This window comes from Fusarium poae, assembly GCF_019609905.1.
Source record: "Fusarium poae strain DAOMC 252244 chromosome Unknown contig_2, whole genome shotgun sequence".
In the NCBI taxonomy this organism is placed as follows: Eukaryota; Fungi; Ascomycota; class Sordariomycetes; order Hypocreales; family Nectriaceae; genus Fusarium; species Fusarium poae.
Window position 1 is genome coordinate 1,089,198 of NW_025408660.1, and position 20,817 is coordinate 1,110,014.

Here is a 20,817-nt window from a genome sequence, read left to right on the forward strand (position 1 = left end):
TTAGGGACTTGATAGAGCTTTTATTTTTGAATAGATTGTGCATTTCCGAGGCTCTATTGCATTAAATCTATCTATTTTCGCTGTGTATCTTCTGTCTTTGGCAATACTACTCAAGTATATGTCTCTGATATGGATGTCGCTATCCGCATAGGCTCCTCCCCTCTTCTCATCCTCCAGTGATTACTACTTTCCACCAGCTCATCACAACCCGCGACAGCCCATGACCATTTGTGTTACGACCCAACAGGTCCTTATGCACGTGGGATAAGCACCCCAGTATATACCTACATGATAAGCGGGTGCAACAGACAAGCGAGTGCAACACAACATCCCAACATCTCAGATAGAAATAGCGATAAAAACACAACAGACTATTAATTAAGTAAAATTAATCGCTATATTCTTCCATAGACATAGCGACAACTATCTGACAGGTCCTTGCATTATGTCCTGTCTTGCCGCATACTCCACAGCGCCTTTCCTTCGCTTGCACCGACCTTCCTTGACCACCACTTCTCAACGATTCTTCCACTGCCTGCCCGTCAACATTCATCTGATCAATCGCTTGCCTTCCTTCCTCTACTGTCATCACCCCTCTCTTCTGCAGTCTGGTTTTTTTTATATTCCGCCGCCGACTTAGTATCTCATTTGCTTGTCGAAGGTCTTGGTTCTCAGCCCTTAACAAGGCATTCTCGTGCATTATCGCCTTAGTTCCCTTAGCAAGAGACTTGAGAGCTCCTAGAATTGACTCTGGGGAGCTACTTTTGTGCCGCCAGATTCGTCTATCGAGGTATTCACACTGAAATTGTGCTTCAAGCACGGTCTTTGGCGTCTTTGAGACCCAAGGGGTCGAGGGGCTAGCTACCTCCTCGGCAGGCGTTGGGGTCCGCAGCCGCACATCAATCTTTGAGACCACACTTTCCGGGTCGAGAGGCACAAGCCCGGCTCCTCTAAAGGCTGATTTTATATTTTCCTCCGTCATTGTGGCCTGAAATGCGGCATAAAAAGCCGAGAAGAACTCGGTCTTGGAAACGTGGGTTATGGAGCATCGGATCAGATGCTCAATTTCTCGACCATACGCCTTCTTGAGTAGGTTAAAGCACCCGACATCGAGAGGCTGAAGTAGATGAGACGAGTGAGGTGGCATACAGAGCGTGATGATCTTGTTTTCCTTACAATATCTCTCAAAATCAATAGAGTGGTGACTTTCGTGGCCGTCGAGGATCAGAAGACGATAGCGACTATTTGATCGCTTGCTTGTACACCGGTCGAAGTGTTTTAGCCACTCGAGGCCTACCTCATTATCGGTCCAGCCATTTGGGCTCGTCGCAATGGCCCAATCGCCTGGGAGGTTGCTGTCTCGGTACCAGTTGGCGAGGTGATACTGGCCCGCACCAATGATGAACGGCGGGATCGCTCGGCCTTCCGCATTGATGGCCTGAATGATGGTAATCCATTCCCGGTTCCCAGGTTGGACTGATTTAGGCCTCCCACGCCTGTCTGTGCCTGTGACGACCATTCCGCTTGCAATGACGCCCATCATAAAACCAGTCTCGTCAAAGTTCCAGATATCATCCGATCGGATGCCGTACTTGGCGACTGTGTTTTCCACAAGCCTAAACCAGTTTCGAATGATGTTTGGATCTTCGCACTTGGCTCTCTGACAGTCATATCTACGAAAAAAACGCGTCTTGAGCTCTCTGTGTCGCTTGACAAAGTTGGAAGCCCATCGCTTGCCGACAGGCGGCGCGTCGCGGTCGGCGAGCAATCGGTTGCCCATTTCTTCCACACAACGTAGTCTCGGGGGGAATCCTCGCGAATCTAGGTCGAGAATAAACTGAACTATGGTCTGCTCTTCCAGGTCAGATAGTTTGCGTGATTTGGGAGTGGCATCGCGTTGAGACTGGATGCCCTTCTGGCGGCGACCAAGGGTTTTCCAGGAGACTGTATATATGCTTGCTGCGCGACGGAGACTTAATTTTGGGTCATTTTGAAGAGCTTGAAGAGCAAGAAGAATATTCGCCTCGTTATTAAGCCGTGGCATTGTTGGTTGTTGAGAAATTCATGGTTGAATGAAAATTTGGGGAGGTTGAGGGATTTTTGAGACACTCGCTTGTCTGAGACACTCGCTTATCATGTACGTTATGCATGGTATAACATCCGCGACTCCTTCTGGAGTCCACCGAGCCTTCATATGGATGCCCTGCACAGGGACTGGTTTCAGATCCGGTTCTGCAGAGCGCGCTACTTTTCTACGACGGATTTATTTGAAAAAGGCCAGAAGGAAGGGGATATGTTCAACATTGGGAGGAGGCTGTTAGATGACGAGAACAAGGCAATTTGGGATAGATCTGTTCCGCCCAAGGCCCCAAAAGCGGCGAACAAGTGGTTCGCAAAGCCTACAACATCTGACGAGGAAGCGCCCCTCAGAGGATCACAGGGGGTCCTGAGCCCCGGAAATAATGCTGACGAGAATGAAGGGCAGAAGCAATCGCAGGACCAAGCCGACGAGACTATTGACGGGAAAGTCGGATTGATGAGAACTCGAGCAACTTTTTGGAGGCGGAGATGGGAAAAGTCCAAGTGTGACGTTGGTGGGTAGACATGGCTCTCCCAGATAGACTGGGAGATGACGCACCCGAAGGAGTTTCTATCACAGACCCGAATCGATTTCATTCTCAGAAAACTGCATACCTGGCGGCGCCTAATCCCCATGTATCGGGAGATGCTCTTGGAGACGAGGTCGGGGGCGTTCCAGTGGCTCGACGCCACTGAGAAACCTCAGGATAGGCAGCCTCGAGTAGGCGACGACCCCTGGGACACGTACAAGGCCGAATTCACGCTTATATTGCGTCAAATGGAGGAGTTTGAAGAGCGGATCGACCGACTCACCACCGTTGTCACGTCTGCCATCAGCATTGTGGACTCGCGACGTGTCGAACGCTTGTCGCTGCTGGCGACTCTATTTGTGCCGCTCAGTTTGGTCTCGAGCTTGTTTGCCATGTCGGAGGACATTGCAAGGATCAAGTGGACATATTTATGGTGGGCAATAGCGTCAATTGTCTTGACAGCCGTGCTACTTGTTTGGACATGGCGCACCCGATCACGTCAAGGGAAGTGAGAGCGTTTGGAGCTTGCGGCAACAACATACGTAGGTAACTCCAGTCTTACCTATGTGGTTATTAGTATCCTAGTCCTACAGACAAACAGACAGACAGGTCAACCACGTCCGGTAGGCCACTGCCCAGAGGGCTCTGAAAATTAAAAACAAATAAATTCCGCTAATTGTTGCCTTGATCTCGCCAAGCCCATATACCTCTCGCTTTGTTCCTTCCAGTCCAGATATCGCTTTTCTTCCTGATCCCGGCAATGGTTAGTGGTAGCAGTTCAACTTGAAGCAAGCCCAACTCCTTCAAGTGTTGCGTTCGGCCGCTGAAGTGAGTGGCGCCTGCTTTTTGGTTGTACGAGGGGCCGCTGTTGTTAGTAGGTACAGGTTGATGATTGTTAAGCTAGCGTTGTTGTCATCTCTGTTACAGTGAAGTGCGGGTCCACCGCAAAGGCGCCCTAAACACTAAACGTGGTGGCGCCTGCACAGTGCACACAGCCAGAGCCGAAGCCAACCCCGCCATCTCTCAGCCTTGATACCAGTTTGATGTTTCGGCGTTCGGGCATCGAGGATCGGTTTTACGACAAACCTATAATCACCTGACCCCTTTGATAGTCTGTATAACTCATCTTTGTCGCTTTTTCGGTCCTGGCTAGAGTTTAGAATTTATTTGCCATCATTGGTAGATGCTGTTATTGAATGAGAGGGGGCAGGGTCCGTACTGACGGTGAACTCGCACCTCACTGTACAGGCGACCTGTATGTTGCCTAGTTTCCAATCGGTACGGGCAACAACTTGCTACTGGCCACCCTCACCGGATTAGCGGAAGCGTGCTTGTTTGCGAAACATAATGTGTCAGATAAGACAAAAGGTGCGGCGCGAGAAGCATTCCGCGCCGCCGTATCAGTAACCCTATCATGGAACGTAAAATATAACGAATGCCAGGCTATACATCGTGGTGATATCTTGCGTGGGGTCGGTGTGCTTTCCATGTTGTCTCCTTTCTCTTCTCTCGAGAGTGGAATGCTGCTCTTATTTTTCTGGCCCAACCGCTTAGTTCACATCGCTGGCTCCAGGCCATGCCTTACAGGGACTAACTCAAATCGGCTCCCCGCAAATCTAAAATTCAGCTTACTTTGTCGGTTCCGGGGTTCCTACATTGTTTAAGCCGTGATCAGCAATTAGTTCGATTGATTGGCCAACATGGCTTGGGCCTTCACGGCGGCAGCAACCACATGGCTTTCCCTTATCACGAGATGGAGCTAGCATAGCCCTTTCATTGGCCCACCTAGACTAGAGGGATTTCGACCTTTCAGCTCCCCGCTATTGACTCTTGGCGTTCGGTCAGGTCATGGCCCTTAGACCTGCATATCTTATACCCCGCCCTACCGGCGCTCAATCAAAGACGGAGTTGATAGCGCCCAGACACATTCAGGGATACCTGCAGAGTTCCTTTTCATCCGTGCCCGACGCGGCCATGCAGCCAACCATAATATTTCAACGAATCATAATGTGACTTTTCTGTTCTCGAGAGAAGAGAAAGGAGACACAAGAGATTGCCATGGCACAGACCACTGCTGGTCGCTGGCATGCCATTCTTAGTTAATGCCGGTTGATCTCTTAGTACCTAAGCCAATGACCATCTGCAGCAGAAGGCCTCATTATGAGAATCGAGTCCTAATTCATCAGCCGCACCAATTAGAGAGTCTCCCGATGGCTTTGTTCGCAAGGGTCATCAGTAGGCTCGTCCATCCGAGGTTGGGTTATGATGGGCTGACAAGGGTGATCTCCAGAGGACCAAGGCAGCACAATTGACCATTCAGGTTCCACTTCCACTCGCCGCTAAAGAATCTACACCGAGGCGGGCCGACCTTGACTGTAGAATACTGTCACAACCGACGCCCGTCGGGTGACAACGGGCATACAGTCGCATTTATCCGCGCTTATTGTCAAGCTTGCTGTCCGCCCCACATGTCTTACTACCCTGTCGGGCCCGCGCAAGAGCGTACCACGATGCAGTCTCATTTCCATCACATTACACGCGGCACATTTCGAAGGCTTTTGACTGTACAGGGTAGGAGGCTTGAGGAGGCCAACAACTTCGGATGAAAGACGTAAACTGTCGCTACCAACAAGGCTCGGATCTTGTTTCTGATACTGAAGTAGCTAATAAGAGAGACGAGTACAATACAATGCTGCAAAAACCTGAGGATCCCCCTTCCTCTCAGGGTTTACGGAGGAAGGGCCAGAAAGTTTTGTCCAACGCTAAAACTAATCCCTGCTCGCGACAGGGGCCCCCTAGCAAATCAGCAAAATGCAAAAAACACAGAGGGTTTTCCTTACTATTTTGCCCTGTAATCCCTTCAACTGATTTTTTGAAGTTTCTAACGATCAGGTCCTCCTACAATTGCAATGGCCCCAAATACCGATATCGCGACCCGGGCCTTCGTTGTGTCCCTAAAGGCACCTTGCAGCGGCAAGTCCTCCAACGAAGTGGCCGGTATAACAGGACTATAGCCCGGACTTGAACGCGATTGAGCCGGCGTGGCCGTGGATGAAGAGGGTGACTACGAAAAAAGGCGCCCCCAAAAGCCGGGCTGAAACTATTCGCAAGTGGGAGGCAGCTTGGGAGGCGTTGCCGCAAGAGAAGATCCAGGCCTGGATAGAGAGAATTCCCTATCACATTAGAAAAATCATAGAGCTTGAAGGAGGGAATGAATATAAGGAAGGCAGGGATAAATCCCTGTAAATTTGACATATTTAAAGGTATCTTTGCTTTTTGTTGACCGGGGTAGGTTTTAGCATTGGACAAAACTTTCTGGCCCTTCCACCGTAGGCACTATCCAGTAGGGGTAGTGCTGAGTATCAGATGAAGGATTGAGCGGGATCTCCTGGACCATTGGACCGGTATGGGTACTTAAGTCAGGATGGAGTGCGCCACGAGCAAACATGGTAAGGATGACATCAAGTCGATAGGTGACTTCTTTACGTATCCCGAAATTGGGATACCATCGAGCGGATGATACAAGCCCTCAGATGTCGCTTGTTTGCCTCCCAAGCCCGCATTATATGAGAGCGACTGAGCTTGGGCGCGAATGCACACTGGCGATTCTGGTCCATACCAGCCAAGTCCCTTAGCATTCCTTCATCAAAGGCAAGGAGTGGCACAAAACCTGAACTGAAGAGTTTATACCTAATCAATGAACATGACTCCAAAGACCTCTCTCTCTTACAGTCATAGGCCTTTGCGCGAATGATTCCGGGCGACATGGTCTCCGGATGGCCTGGGTTCGACGACTTGGTCGGCCTCGCCTTGGTATAGTAGGTGCCGGCGTCCCGAAGAAGGGAGGAGCGGTAGTACCTGGCTTCCAGAGGGGCCTCCGGTACTATACCACCTAGATGTCTATGAAGATGACGACAGCAGGCACTTTTCCATAGCAGTGTCCAGGGCTCATGCTGGCTACTCTGGTCATTCTGCGATGATGCTTGGCCTTGATGCTATCTGCTAACATGATCACGCATCCCCAAATCGAGCCAGCAGGAGTGCAAATCAAGGTGTTCCGGGTCGAGGCCAGCCAGGATAGCATCTCGAAACAAAAACCAAGCTCTCGTGAAGGTTCGGTTGTGCAAATACGTTTTTCAGATTGTGGGCCTGAAAAAGTAGGCAGGGATTCTGATAATAAGCGATCGTCTTTCCTCGAAGCGTTTGCATTCGATGGGAATTTGCCTTCTGCACAACTGACGCCCAGAATTGTGAAAGAAATTCGGCAGGGACACTATAGGCCAGGCGAAAGGTCCGGCTCTCGTCATCAGCAGTCCAGCGACCAGCTCCCGGCTTCTCCTGGTAGGCACGAGACTTTGCGTAAATAAGGTCATATGAGCTAGGAATCTCCTGCTTGACATGGTCCGGTAGCGTTTCGTAGGCCGCCGGTATGATAATATCGTCATACAAATCCCTGAACCGGTCTAGAGAAAGACTGTTCGCAGAAGCCGGTGTAGGCAATCGACTTCCATTAGGGAAAAACACTAGCACACTGAATCGGACATTGCCGGTTGAAAAAGACCCGATGGATGTATGCCGCGTATGTGCCAATCCAGACCGTGAGGTTGAATGATCTGGTTGGTGGCGATGTTGCTCTTATGGGATGGGAAGAACGATAAGCGAAACCGGTTGGGAGGCCGGATGGCCGAAAGGCTTTTGGCCCCAAGCCAGATACTATCAACGTCCCACTGGCGTGTGATAGTCACAAACTTCGAGGAAAGGGAAGCTTGTGTTTTACGGAAGGAAAGTGGCTCGGGTGGTCGATCGGAGAGGAATTTCTCCCATCGGGAGACGGAGGTGCAAGGGTTATGTATCTCGGCACCAGGTTCGGCGAAGATATACTGCAAGGGAGGAAGATATCGCTGAATGTATTCGGTTCTTTCTTGGAGCGTATGAGTGCGTCCCGGCTCGGCAATCTCGCATGAACGTGGACCTATATAGGACTACAAGTTAGTTCATCTGTGCTGGAAAATAGTGGGTTAATGAGCGAGATCAACTGGTTACAATTACATTCGCATTCACGGGCAAAGAACGACCTGAATACTTTGTCATACACGCTACTTTGTGCGCGTAGGAAATCAGCGCACCCTGCTCGTAGATTGATCGGAGAAAGCCGTCGAGGACCGGGTCGTCCGGGCCACTAGGCGATGGAGCCGATGTTGACGATGATGTGAATCCGCCACCTATATCTGACGTGTGTGAAGCACTCCCCGGCTCGAAAACTGCATGATCATCGTGATAAAATAGACTGGGCGACGACGGGGATGGGGTTACCGATCGCATCGTGTGATAAGCCTCGGGCGAGGAGACCTGGGCATTGCCATCCAACTGGAAACTCTGGTTATTATACCCATGATAATACTTGTCATGTTGCCCAGTGAGTGGTGGCGGTTGGGTGGATGCTTCGGCAGGACTGAAGCCGATCGGGTTGTAGATTGCGACGCCCGACGGCGCTGGACCATCACCACTTATAGCCAATGCAGAAAGCTCGGCGATCAGCGGCGCATCATGGGATTCTACATCTTGCTGTGTATTCGAGCGGCCCGGCAAGCTCGGTGGTTCGTAAGGCGTCGAAGCTATATGCCTTTCTCGTGCTAGCGGATTTAGAGGATTGTCATCTTCGTTCGCGTACGGCGGATCTAGCCATATAAGTCTTATCGTTAGAACGCTAGCCATTAGATTTGAATTGAGATTTGAATTGATGGAATAAGTGGACTCGAATGCACCTATGGTAGCTGTAGTGGTCTGTGACGCGTATGATGCAGGCAATGTACTGTCAACAACGAGGCGTAAATTTGGATCAAGAGCACATTCCCGAGCGAGTTCCAGTGTTTGTTTTGTACGGAGCGCCTCTTGTCGCTGTATCTGCCGGTCTGCTCTTTCCTGTGCGGTCAATGCTCGGCGACCCATCTTGAGTGAGCGAGTGAGCGTTGTTACGAATTGGCACGTGTCGCGATTTGCTGCTTTTTTTCTTTGGTGTATCATTTCATCCCCCTTTTCGCCCTTGAAAGGCTGTTGTGATTATTGGATACCACGTGCATTAGTGTGACTCTCTGAAACGAGTCGAAAAAACTATTTGTGAGAAGTACAGTGTTTATCATATAAGCCCTGTAGTTCTATGGCCTCTTATTGGATCGAGAAGCAAGAAGGTCGTAGTGGCGGTGATAGAGTTAACAAGGTTACGTCACACCTGGGACGGTTAATTGGTCCAAGGTCAAGATGCTGGTGGTTATGGTGGTTCCAACAATAAGGGCGCGTTTCAAGTTGAGTAAAACATAGCGATGAGGTTCGGGCTCATCGAGCTATTGGTCTCAGGATGACTTAGCACCAGAGAAATCTATAGTCATTGACAGGTCAAATCTGGAAAGTGTTCGATAGACACAAATGACATTATTGGCTTTGGTCAAGTTTCTGTTATTTTTTATCTTTCTTGTCAAGTAGTACAGCAAGATCATTCTTCAAGCTATACCTGTAATCTTATGATGTGAGCCGGAGGATCCTTATGATGAGCAATTATATCTACTTGGCCGCAATGCATTTACGCAACCTTGGTGTTAACCATGACATTGTCGTCCACTGAAAGGCGTGCAGGGTTTGGCAAGCCACAGCATTGTATCATTCGTCCGTAGGGACATGACAGGATTCTCTCGATTTTATAATGCATCGTATTGGCTATCCATGGACCTGGAAAGGTTCTCTTCGTTTTATAATTCCTCTCATTCGTTCATTTCGCAAGCCACTTATCAAGGATCGAGACTACTCTACGATAGGTCAGCCTAGAAGTCTATCTTCAATCGACGGAGGCCTCTTGTGTGTTTAAATAAAATTTTGGAGAGTAGTTCGGGCCAGCTCATTACGTTACAAGCTATCGATTGATCTACTTTTTGTTTCGTACGTTGACGTGGTTGACTTACCGGAATTTTTTCAATGTTTTGTTCAACATCCACGACGCAGCCTCAACCCTCTCCCTATACACATTACTGATATATATGCTAATCGAAATTGAATGAAACTTGGCTTGAAATACTAATTCGAGCCTTAAAGAAGAGATCGTATTTTAATTTGGCCGGAAAACTTGCTGGTGGCTTTGAACCCGAAGTCGGATTTGCCTACTGGAATTAGACCCCGTGACAGTGGCACACACGTGACTTCGTTATTTTCTCCACTTGCTGGCGCGAACAGATAAGATAAACAGACCGCCCCACTTGTTCAAATGTTCCCCACGTATTCAGCCAGACCAAAACAAAACATCATCATCATCATCTCCATCGTAATTTTTATCCTTCTATCTCCGCCGACGTGCGATGCCCCCCAAGCATGGAAGCCAAGCATAATCCATCGCATCGTAAGTCTCATCGCATCATCACCCCTCCCGAACGTAAGACCCTCCCATCTCCTCCAGCCTCTGGCGAACGCGACCAGGCTCCCGGGGCCTCGACCGAAACCTCGTCCTCGTTCTCTTCCTTGTCCGAGACGGCCGATGAACTGCCTGAAAACCTGCTCACCCTGAAGAAGAAACTTCTGGGAGTTCGAGAGCATTCGTCTGTGGCGACCGCCAAATTGAGCAACGAAGACTACGAACGCTGCTACGACAAGATCCAGGCTACCTTTCGCCGCTTCGACTACCTCTTTCAAAAGGAGCTTATCATCATCCGAATGCCGTCGCCGATACATGAATTTTTCATCTGGAAACTTGGAATCGCCATTCACGAGAAGCTACGGGACCTTGGTCGCCAGAACAAACAAGTTTCAAGTTTCACCAACAAGATTGACAACGGCTTGTCTGGCCATATCGAGCTACTTGACCAAAATGGAGATGAAGTGTTGAAACGAATGCCTGATATTCAGTTCCAGTTTGCCGGCGCCGAATACCCTGGTGTGGTGGCTGAAGTCGCGCTTACGCAAGACGTGAAGCAATTGGGCAAAATTGCCAAGGAATACATTCATTATTCATGGGCAGCCATTCAAGTCGTCATTTGCGTTGATCTCAATACCGACAAGGAATCTACTATCTCGGTCTGGAAACCGGCATATACTCCCATCCCCGGCACTGGTGAGAAGGAATTATCTTACAAAGAAGTTGTCAAACGCGAGGCATGTTTATTCCGACCTAGTTCTTAGACGTGAGCTAACCAATCTAGCCCTTCCGTACTGCCGACGGTAACCCCGTCAACCAGGGCTCCCTAACCCTTCATCTTCATGACTTCGTGACCGAGGAGTTTCGCCAAGGGATATCCAACCTCTCTTTCTCGATTCCATACTCCGAAATGGCCGAGATGCTGAACAGCTCCCAGAGGATTCACGAGGGCCGGAATGTCGCAGCGAAGCGGAAACGGCCCATACCTCGAGGGGTCAAAAGACGATCAGCTTCGTTAGAGTCCGAGCCGGAGGAGATGATCGACCAGGATAAAGCAAGATACGATAATGAGGCGGCGGCAGCAATGAAGAAGCTGGACACCCAGGACGAGACGTACGAAGATGTAGAGGGCGAGGAAGAGGAAAGACCCGCCAAGAAGCGTGCTCAGTTGGCACGAGATTGCGCGAGTACTTGAGCTTTTGGATTACATTGCCATTGGATTGGAGTTCAGGATAGGGAGCATGCTTGATAGACATTGCGCTTGGATGACACTCTGTTTTTAGAACGGCAAAACTGGCATAGCCACCCACTTCTTTGATAGCTCAATGGGTAGCGAGAGATGTAGACTGCTTGGTAGATAAAGGAAGTAAATCCGCAGCACCCTCACGGGCGTATTCCTTGGGCAAATCGGACTCCTAGCAAAAGCCGTTCACCATGTCTGTATTACACTTCCTAACCGATCTATCTTGGATACTCAGCTTGATGAAGACTATCTTAAGGACCTGGACCTCATACGAGATGCTTGTGTCCACATAACCACGCTAGAGTTATCTCTTCCATTCACCAGTGGCTTCCCCGTCTCCACAACCTCGTTGGATTTGATCGACATGTGGCTTAAGGCTCTTCCGCTGCTGCAAGACGTGATAGTCAATGTGAGATGGTACGGCGGGGAATCAGTGGAGGCGAGCGATGACGAATCGGAGGATATTGGCAGTTTCGACGACTGGAATCATCCAGATGGTTGTCTAACGGCAAAACTGCGCGAGCGCTGATGGATGGTCCAAATCACCAAAGTCCCCCCCGGTGAAGGAGGTCTGGACCGATCCTGATGACATAATCGAGTTCGACAACGAAGACGACTACCATGATTATATGAGTAACGTATGGAGCCGGCGCGAATGGGAGCGGGAGCAGGAGGAGGAAACCGAATATTACTATCAGGCAATTAGCAGGATATGATATGGGTTACGCAGACGACGGGGGCAAGGTTCCGATCAACTACACCGAAACCCACCGGTTGATCGATTGGTGTATTACTCATACACTTACATCAATCAACCTGAACCCTCGACGTGATCAACTACCCTACATCGGCGACCCTGGTTGATGTAGGTGTAGTGGATTTTTGCAGCGGTGGACTTTTAGTGGGACAAGGTATCCAGTTTTGGACATCTGGATCCACCCTGTTAGGAGGTACTGTCTTTTGTGAGGGTTAGCAGGGCCACACAGACTTTAGTATTTCCTAACTTATTTTCGGGCCCCCAGTAGTTATCGAGGATATCCTGGGGTAATTTCCCGTACAGGTCCAAATTTTCATCGATCTGTTTGACGCATTCACACCTCCCGTAATGGCCGATCCTTTAGAACACAAAGTCGTTGAGACCTCTCCACCAATTCTTTCACCATCAACGTTACTAGCTGATGCCCAACAGCTACAGGAAGAACGTCTGTTTCGTCATTTCCGCGGCTGGCTCTTCTCCGAGCGCGCAAAGGACACCTCCTCCTGGACTTGGGACTACGGGTATGATATCCAGCGGGCTCATGAGCGAAGATGGGTATGCAAACTCTGCATTCATCAACGAGTCCCCCAGCCGAAGAACTTCACACATACTGGTCTTCAAAATGCCAGCAAACATCTGTTCAAAGAACATCATATTCGGGCGCCAGAGGGCAAGACGAAGTCTTCGACGCAGTTGAAAGCGGAAAGCGTCGAGAAGCAGCACCGCTCAATAGCTGATACCTTGACGCTCGATCCGGAAAAGCCGCGGGAGCAGGCCATGGCGAACTCCTTCGTCAAGAACTTTGACAGGGACCATTTTCAACGGATGGTGATGCCATGGATCGTTAAGAGTAATCTTTCCTTTCTCACGGTCGAAGACGAGGATCTCCGAGCCATAATCGATTATCTTCGTCCATCAGTGTCAACGTATACCACGGTGCCTCTATTACCAAAGCGGGCCTTGTCAGCAGAGCCAGGTATCGGGGAACCCGACGTTGAGTCCGCTATCGCTGAAAGGATTCCTCTTGTCGCTTGGGCCGCATTTTAGATTACCTCGCCTGAGGCATATTTCCATAACCCCACGTGTATCTACACATGTACTTAACTAGTCTTCATTACGTAGCCTACCAGCCTAGATGCCAGTTTGCCAATCATGTCACGCACCACAATATAAGACAATCCCTGTTCGTGCTTGCCCCCTCGTTTTTCTTCTGGGCCCAGTCACGTGCCGAATTTGAAGTAATTATGACCTTCTGAGACGTGAGTGTGGGTCGAGTGTATAGAGAATTGGGGAGTTTATCACGACAAGACCACTCGCATCAATATACTATTAGGAGCCTCTGCCATTGTGGCAAGACCGCTAAGTATAGGTATAGCCTGATGTGGTGCTGACAGTTGTCAGGTTTTCCCGTCCTCCTACTGCGGCTGGCCTTGGCACACGGAGTCGTTACACAATACAACCGGAAGGAGAATTACACAATATAGAATTACTTCAATTAGACCGTTCCTCGTTTATAAACTATGGTACAAGGGTGTATCGCCATGAGTCCGGTACGACGATCCGCCACTCCCCTATTTCTATCTTCGTACACTATGTCGTCTATCAATATAACCGAGTCAAAGGTGACATAGCATACGGACGTTGTTGACTATGTCGCCAGACACACTAGTAGACTACGGCGTCTTTCTAGTCCGTGAGCAGGGCGCCACCGCCGTCAGCCAGCTGCCGCATGTATCTCACCGCGACAAAGCCCTCGGTCATCGCAGGGGCGAGTGTCGTTCCCACCCCCTGGGTTCCAAGAAGCGCAACTGATGCGTTGCCCCCAGCAAACAAACCAGAAATCACGCTCCCGTCTGCCCTGAGCACTCTTGCGTGCTGGTCAGTCCGCAGGCCGCCTCGCGTGCCAGCATCACCGGGAAAGATTCTGATGGCGTAAAACGGGCTTTCCTTGACAGGACCCATGCATGGGTTTGGTACCACAGTTGGATCGCCGATGAACTGCTGGTACCTGTCCTCACCTCTGTGGAAATGTTTATCTATACCTTGATGACACATTGTATTCCACTCGCTTACTGTCGCCTGCAGGCTGTGCTTCGGCACCCCTATCTGCTCAGCTAGGCCGTCAATAGTATCCGAGTGCAAGAGCAAGCCTCGTTCGATAGCCTGATCAATCTGCCAGACGGTCTTGAGGCTCCCGATGGGATATCTTTTCCGGTATCTCTGGTCAAAGACAAGCCAGAATGCGGCCGCTTCTGCGTCCTCATTTGCTCTCTCATACATGGACCTAACGGCCTCGCCGTAGGGCTGGGACTCGGAGAAGAAGCGGCGGCCCCAGCCATCGACTACTATGGAGAAGGGCTTGGATATGGCAAACATGGCTTCCGTCACTTTTCCCGTCCTAGGATCGACCATGGTGGGAATACCCCAGACTTGACCAAGCTGTGCACTACCAGCGCCAATCTTCAGCCCGGCTTGCAGTGCGATGCCAGCGTCCCCGTTAGATGCTAGACTCCATTCAGCCCTGGTTGACATGACCGAAGTTGCCCCCTTGGCGGTTGTTCTCCCTAGATATGCATCCCTCATTTTCTGGTTCTGGGAGAAACCTCCTGTGGTTAAGATCACACCCAATGATGCGTGTATGTCAACGTGTTCCTCACCGCCTCTGCGGTGAACTCTTGCTCCTATCACGCCTCCATCGTGATCGGATAGCAAGAGTTCGCTCAGCTCCAAGCCAGTCCAAATCTCTACGTTGTCGTGTTCCATGCACATCTTGAGAAGCTGGGCAATGAGCGATCGCCCCATGGACATAGGCCTCACCATTCCTTTCGGAAGAGCCGAGGCTTCCGCAGGATAAAGGCTGGAAGAACGCAACCTTGTCAAGACCCGGAAGTCCTCAAACCTAGGGACCACAGGCACGCCGTCTGGCTTCGGGAGGTATTTCTGGTAATGGCCCAGGCTTGCCGCATCGAAAACCGCTGGGTCCAAGGTGCGGCCATGCTCGACCGCACCGTCAACGTGCGGGTGATAGTCTGGGAACTGGGACGGTTTGGCCATCCATCGGAAGCCCTGGTCTCTAAGGTATCTCATCATCTCGGGCCCCTGCGTCAAGAAAGCGTCGAGGCGCTCATAGCGCAGGTCCACATTAACGGCTTGTTCCTCAAGGACCGGGCTTCCAAGTTTTGCCACAGCATTGATGTAGCGCGCGGCTTGTTCTTTGCTATCTTTGATGTCATTTTCCTGCATGAGAAAATTGTTGGGCATCCACATGCAGCCACCGGACCTGAAAGTTGTGCCGCCAACATGATCTTCCTTCTCTACCAGGATGACTCTGAGGCGCCGACCATCCGCCGCTGCCGCCGCTACCGCCGCAGTCAAGCCGCCGGCGCCGGCGCCCATTATGATGATGTCGCATTTGGTAACTGCTGTTCGTTGATGGTTGGCCGTTTGGTGATGACGACCAAAGTCTTCATGTGCTGCGGCGCATGCCATCACTTGGTCATGCGGGGATATGGCTTGGTTCATTTGTTTGTTCGTCGACAAGTTAGATGGAAATGCGGTTCTTTCATAGGCTGATTCTCTTCCTATATCGAATTGAAGTTATTGAGATGCCTTGGCTTCATCTTATACAAACTATACGCACAGTTCCTGCGTCACCATTCACATACGTTCAGCTCGATCTACGGTGGTTATTGAGGCTGTTCAAAATTGGATCTCAGTCGTCAATATCGGGAGGAACTACTCTTGCACACTTTAGGCCGCACGACCGCAGGTCTCCCGTAACATCGAAGAAAGAGTGTAGACAAAATTGGCCGAGATTTATGTCAGGTTTAGCAGGGTACATATGGTAAGCACCAGTAGCAGTTGACCCTCGTCCACAGATGCGTCCGAGTTAAGCTGTCTTGTTACGATCGAATGCGCGGCAGCCCGTTCGAGAGGTACGTCTCTGTGGTAAGGGCATCGATCCAAAAATGCTCTCGGTCCTGAAACAGACAGGAAAGCTTGTCATCCCATCATATTCACACTTCCTGTCTCTACCGAACGCGTACACATGTAGTTTTCATCCGGATCACGATTGCTTGCTTGCTTGCTTGCTTGCTTGCTTGCTTGCTTGCTTGCTTGCTTGCTTGCTTGCTTGCTTGCCAGTATTCGTTCTTCTATTGTAAAGAAGATGTGAAAATATGTTTTGATTGATAACGCACGAGCTTACTAATGCTTGTTCACGATGTTGACCAATTACATGTGTTGGTGAGAAGTATTACTGTACTCGCAGTGAGGGGGGAGCAGTTAAAGCGAAGACCACAATTCTCAATCGATTGAGAGCAGATCTGCAAAGTAAGAGAAAGTTGCCGGAGGGAGTTGGCAAGCATTCTAGGAAGGTCGACTCAGCTCTGCCTGGTAAACACACGCGTATGCTCTACGACAAGTTGTCGTGGAAGGAAGCCAGTGTAGTGGCGCAGCTTAGAACCGGAATGGCGCGACTAAACGGATATCTATATCAGATCAGGGCAGCACCAACAGATGAGTGTCCATGTGGGCGGGCAAAGGAAACGGTAGAGCATTTTCTCTTCCGATGCGTGAAATGGACGCCAAACATGGACGCAGTACGAGCCACAATCAGATTCGCGATCGCCACAGGTCGCCTAGAACAGAGATGACAGGAATACCAGTAACCCCGCAACACTTTATCAACACTAACCGATAACCCCCGACACCCTCAAGTAGTCAACAGCAGCCATCGCTTCAGCCCGCCGACGATAGGAAGCTGAACACTTGGAGGAAATAGGCTTCAAGTTGACTTGCTACTACTAACATCTAGAAGGGCCAAGGAGAAATGCGATAACTGGACTGGAAAGGATAAGGCTAAATTCTCATCGGCTTGGCGAGAGCAAGGCAATAATGAGGGAGATGTATGTATTCTTAGCTTCAGAGCCCTCTGGGGGCTGGCCTGCCGGGCGTAATAGACTTGTGTGTGTGTGTGTGTGTGTGTGTGTGTACTCGCAGTTGTAGATACAGTCTAAAAGCTAGACTCACAGGTGTCCGAACCATCACATAGATCGGTTGGTCGAATCACCCGTCAAGATTAGGGGTGTTTCCTCCTCTCTTTCTCTTTCTCCCTCTCTTTCTCTTTCTCCCTCTCTCTCTCCTTCCCTCCCTCTTTACACCTTGAGAACTAGTCGAGATATTGGGTCGGCCACCTCCCGATACGTGTTGCGCTTTCCATCTTGCTTCACGGGACAAGCGACTTTCACACTGTTTAGGCTTCGTAAGCAGCTGTGAGGTTTGGTGTTCCATTTCAGGTCTATACTCACTGCGCGTTCCCAATCCTGAGAATCCATGAGCCAGCCGGCGGGCGCCCCGATGGTGACAAGCCATTGTTCCTTGAAAGGGTCGAAACATTTGAACCGACAAGGGACACCATATGCTTCGACGTATTTGGCGATTCCATTATGTAGAGAGCGCAACCATTTTCGGAATATCGCTCTCCCATCCTCGATCCCACTCCCACCCTCGAACTTTAGGGCATACCCGTGGATTCGACCTAACGGAGACCCCACTCATAGAGTGGGCGGCAAAATTCTGGGACAAGGGCAAAATTCTGGGACAGCCGGATACCCCGCCCTGTCGGAACTTCATTAGAATCACCCGCCAAATCCAATGAATTCCAATACACACATACGTATAATTCAGTCGACTCTCATTTATGAAGCTGCCTTTTTGATCTAGCCGATAAAATGCCGTATCCGTATCGCGTCAACGATGCTGTACGAGCCGCCCGGGAGGTCCTTGTATCACAAAACCGCCCCAAGCGTAACGGAAGAAAGCCTATCACTATAAGGGATGCCGCCGTCAAGCATCACACCTCCAAGAGCGCTGTAGGGAGGCATCTTCGATCGCTGAAGCTCGCTGGAAAGCCGGCTTTTAGTGATACAAGCGTTGGAAGGCCAAGGAATCTCGATGAAAGTGAGGAGCGCGCGGTCGTTGCATACGTTATGTGGCTCGAGAGATGTGGATTTCCTGCAAATCAGTCAGTTATTGAAGCAGCCGCAAACGAGTTGAGGGCATCACGAACTCCTCCATTGCACCCAGTTGGAGAAGGATGGTATAAACGCTTTCTTGAGGATAATCCGCAGCTACAGAAGAAGAAGTTAGTACGGGCATTTGATCGTGAGAGAGCAGAATTCGAAGCACGCGAAGTTCAGGAGGTTGAGGATTTCTATACTAACCTTGCTGATGTTGTGCAGAGAAGAGATATCGGGCCATCTCAGATCCTGAACGCCGATGAATGCGGCATACGAATAGGCGTTGTGCGTGAGCGGCTTGAGGTGGTCATCGTGAGGAAAAAACGCAACACAAAACACGAGATTGTTGCTTTTTCGAACCGCGAGTCGGCTACGATGATCGGGGCTGTAAATGCTGAAGGATGTGAGTATTCTCTTGATTCTGTAGTTTATTCTAATAGTACTTAATAGATACTATCCCTCCGTTTATGATCTTCAAATCGTGGCCAACAGAAGGGTGGGATGTTAATGATTTGGATAAGAATATTCGCTTTGCACGCTCTGAGACCGGCTTTTCTAATGCAGAAATCTCAATGGATTGGATTCGTCATTTCAACCTGCATTCCTTCTCAGCAACAGCAAAGGCAAGAGCTCTTGGTATAAACTTTACTGATTGGTACGGCTGTGATGAGTTTATGAGAGATATCGATAATCCTGATTTCATTTGGGAAAGGCCTTACTTTGAGCGGCCTGAGAAGGAAAAGATTTGGCGACTTCTTGTTATCGATGGCTTTACAGGCAAGACTTCCTTGGAATTTATGAAATATTGCCTGCGCTTTGATATCGAGATCTTCGTGCTTCCGCCTCACTCAACGCATCTCACACAGCCGCTTGATGTAGGAGTCTTTCAGCTTCTCAAGCTTGCACATCAGAAGGCACTTCGCAAGCACATCCGCGAGGGATTTCTGAACTTCAAGCGCTCGGATCTTGTTGCTCGCTTGCAGAAGATCATCGATGAAAGCTTCACAAAGCACAATATCATTAACGGGTTTGAGAGAAGTGGAATATTTCCTCCTGACGGCACAGAAGTCATACAAAAGCTAAAGGAAAAGCAGAAGTCTATCCTCTCTCAAGCCTCCCCTGCAATCCAATCCCTACTTCCCCAAGAATCACGATTCCGAGATGCTCGGGAGATTTCTCGTCACATCAGGCACAACTATCGTGAACGATTCAGCTCGCCTACTCGCGAGGCATACAGCACTATTGACGACGTTCTCAACGAAGCAATAGTACTAAATTCCTTTGCCGAAAGTCATATCAAGAACCGCCTTGACCGCATTTCCGCTGCAAATAGTCGAAAGATGCGTAGAAGAAGAGTTCATCCCACCGGCCTCTACGTGAACAGCACAACGGTGCAGCAGATAGAAGAGCAAGTTGCCACTACAACGCAAAAAGAGCAAGCAGAAGAGCTTCGCCGGCAACATCGCACTTGGAGGCAACTGCAGAAAGAAGAGGATGATCGCCTGAAAATCGAGTGGAAGAAGCAACACAAATACGATATCAATAACAACGGGAAGCCGATTCATATTAGCTTCAAGCGGTGGAAGGAGTGGAAGAACAAGGATATACAGGATGATGTTATTACTATTGCTCCGGCATCACGAGAAGCTTCGCCTGCAACGCCTGGGAACGGATTTTACTATGATACGAGCGGTTCCTCTGCTCAGCAGCGTTTCTACGAGCGCCTTCGTGGTGCAACAGCTGCTGGTGTTTATCGCAGCCCGTTGCAAGATATGCCTGCACTTCCTTCGAGCGATGGAGTTGAATTTAAACTCAGCAACACACAAGAAGATGGGTTACTTGAAAACCTCGTCACAGGAGAATCAGATGACTCCGATTTCAATGAGGAAGTCATCGAGGTAGTTGATCTTACGCAAGAAGAGCCCAACCTTCCTCCTCTCCCTCCTCCGCCTGTTGAATTTGAAAGGAATTTCTCCTCCACATATCACAGAATCATGGATACGCTTCGCCCGCGAAATACACAGTAAATTATATCGTCGGCACTTTCCCTGTTGGGAGGGGAGGCCGGGCAGGTAAGTCACAAGACCTTATGCCGAAGGAAGCAAGTCTGACGGTTCCTCAGTAATCACATCAACTTTCGGCCGCAACACAGCGAGAAATATACATCGCATAATAAAATGCTCTTGGATATAGCTTTAAATCAATCCAATACTATCATTTTAGCAATCTCTATTTAATTCGGACCAAAAGTGACGAAGACTGAATGAAAATACCAATCTTTTGCACCTATTTACACCTATTTGGCTGTCCCAGAATTTTGCCCTTGTCCCAGAATTTTGCCGCCCACTCTATGAGTGGGGTCTCCGTTAGGTCGAATCCACGGGTAGTCAGTTATCGGGCAGTGTGGGGTAAAGCGGCCACGACCCAGACGTACCTCTCTAATGTTGCGGCTTATCGCGCCAGAAGGTCGAGGCTCCACACCAACCCATGACGAGCAGCCCAGGTCCCAAAAGCACAAGTCTACAGCAATGTCGTCGAACCTCGCAAGCCTGGCCGCTTTTCGTAGCAGGGCGGTTCCGTCAACGAAAGCCTCTCTCATGCTGAAGCGTTTGCCGGGATTCCACTTCTTGACTCTCCGCCGCCTTGTTCGTCGCACGGCCGAATGAACAGCCCGTTCCTCCTGTGGTGAGGTAGTATCGAGGCCAGGATGCTCAAGCTGTTGTTGCGTGGCATGCTGCACAGTATTGCAGTGAGTCTGCGCCAGGTCATGAGTGCTCATTGTGTCAAGGCTC

At 49.9% G+C, this 20,817-nt stretch overlaps 6 protein-coding genes across 6 annotated transcripts; 1 reads left to right on the plus strand and 5 right to left on the minus strand.

Annotated features, from left to right (window-relative positions):
* Nucleotides 1-2,704: 2,704 nt before the first annotated feature.
* Nucleotides 2,705-3,015, minus strand: FPOAC1_013559 (uncharacterized protein; the record flags this gene model as incomplete). The annotated part of the gene is made up of 2 exons (XM_044857900.1): nucleotides 2,705-2,842; nucleotides 2,893-3,015. The coding sequence occupies 2 exons, from the start codon at nucleotides 3,013-3,015 to the stop codon at nucleotides 2,705-2,707; spliced, it is 261 nt and encodes an 86-aa protein (XP_044701282.1).
* Nucleotides 3,016-6,656: 3,641 nt separating this feature from the next.
* Nucleotides 6,657-7,433, minus strand: FPOAC1_013560 (uncharacterized protein; the record flags this gene model as incomplete). The annotated part of the gene is made up of 2 exons (XM_044857901.1): nucleotides 6,657-7,140; nucleotides 7,387-7,433. 2 exons carry the CDS (start codon nucleotides 7,431-7,433, stop codon nucleotides 6,657-6,659), a joined length of 531 nt encoding a protein of 176 aa, XP_044701283.1.
* Nucleotides 7,434-7,640: 207 nt separating this feature from the next.
* FPOAC1_013561 (uncharacterized protein) lies at nucleotides 7,641-8,324 on the minus strand (the record flags this gene model as incomplete). Its single annotated transcript, XM_044857902.1, has 1 exon — nucleotides 7,641-8,324. The coding sequence occupies one exon, from the start codon at nucleotides 8,322-8,324 to the stop codon at nucleotides 7,641-7,643; it is 684 nt and encodes a 227-aa protein (XP_044701284.1).
* Nucleotides 8,325-9,965: 1,641 nt separating this feature from the next.
* On the plus strand, nucleotides 9,966-11,964 carry FPOAC1_013562 (uncharacterized protein; the record flags this gene model as incomplete). Its single annotated transcript, XM_044857903.1, has 4 exons — nucleotides 9,966-10,730; nucleotides 10,790-11,192; nucleotides 11,425-11,665; nucleotides 11,772-11,964. 4 exons carry the CDS (start codon nucleotides 9,966-9,968, stop codon nucleotides 11,962-11,964), a joined length of 1,602 nt encoding a protein of 533 aa, XP_044701285.1.
* Nucleotides 11,965-13,691: 1,727 nt separating this feature from the next.
* FPOAC1_013563 (uncharacterized protein) lies at nucleotides 13,692-15,494 on the minus strand (the record flags this gene model as incomplete). Its single annotated transcript, XM_044857904.1, has 1 exon — nucleotides 13,692-15,494. One exon carries the CDS (start codon nucleotides 15,492-15,494, stop codon nucleotides 13,692-13,694), a length of 1,803 nt encoding a protein of 600 aa, XP_044701286.1.
* A 4,827-nt stretch (nucleotides 15,495-20,321) lies between these two features.
* On the minus strand, nucleotides 20,322-20,804 carry FPOAC1_013564 (uncharacterized protein; the record flags this gene model as incomplete). The annotated part of the gene is made up of 1 exon (XM_044857905.1): nucleotides 20,322-20,804. The coding sequence occupies one exon, from the start codon at nucleotides 20,802-20,804 to the stop codon at nucleotides 20,322-20,324; it is 483 nt and encodes a 160-aa protein (XP_044701287.1).
* Between the last annotated feature and the right edge of the window lie 13 nt (nucleotides 20,805-20,817).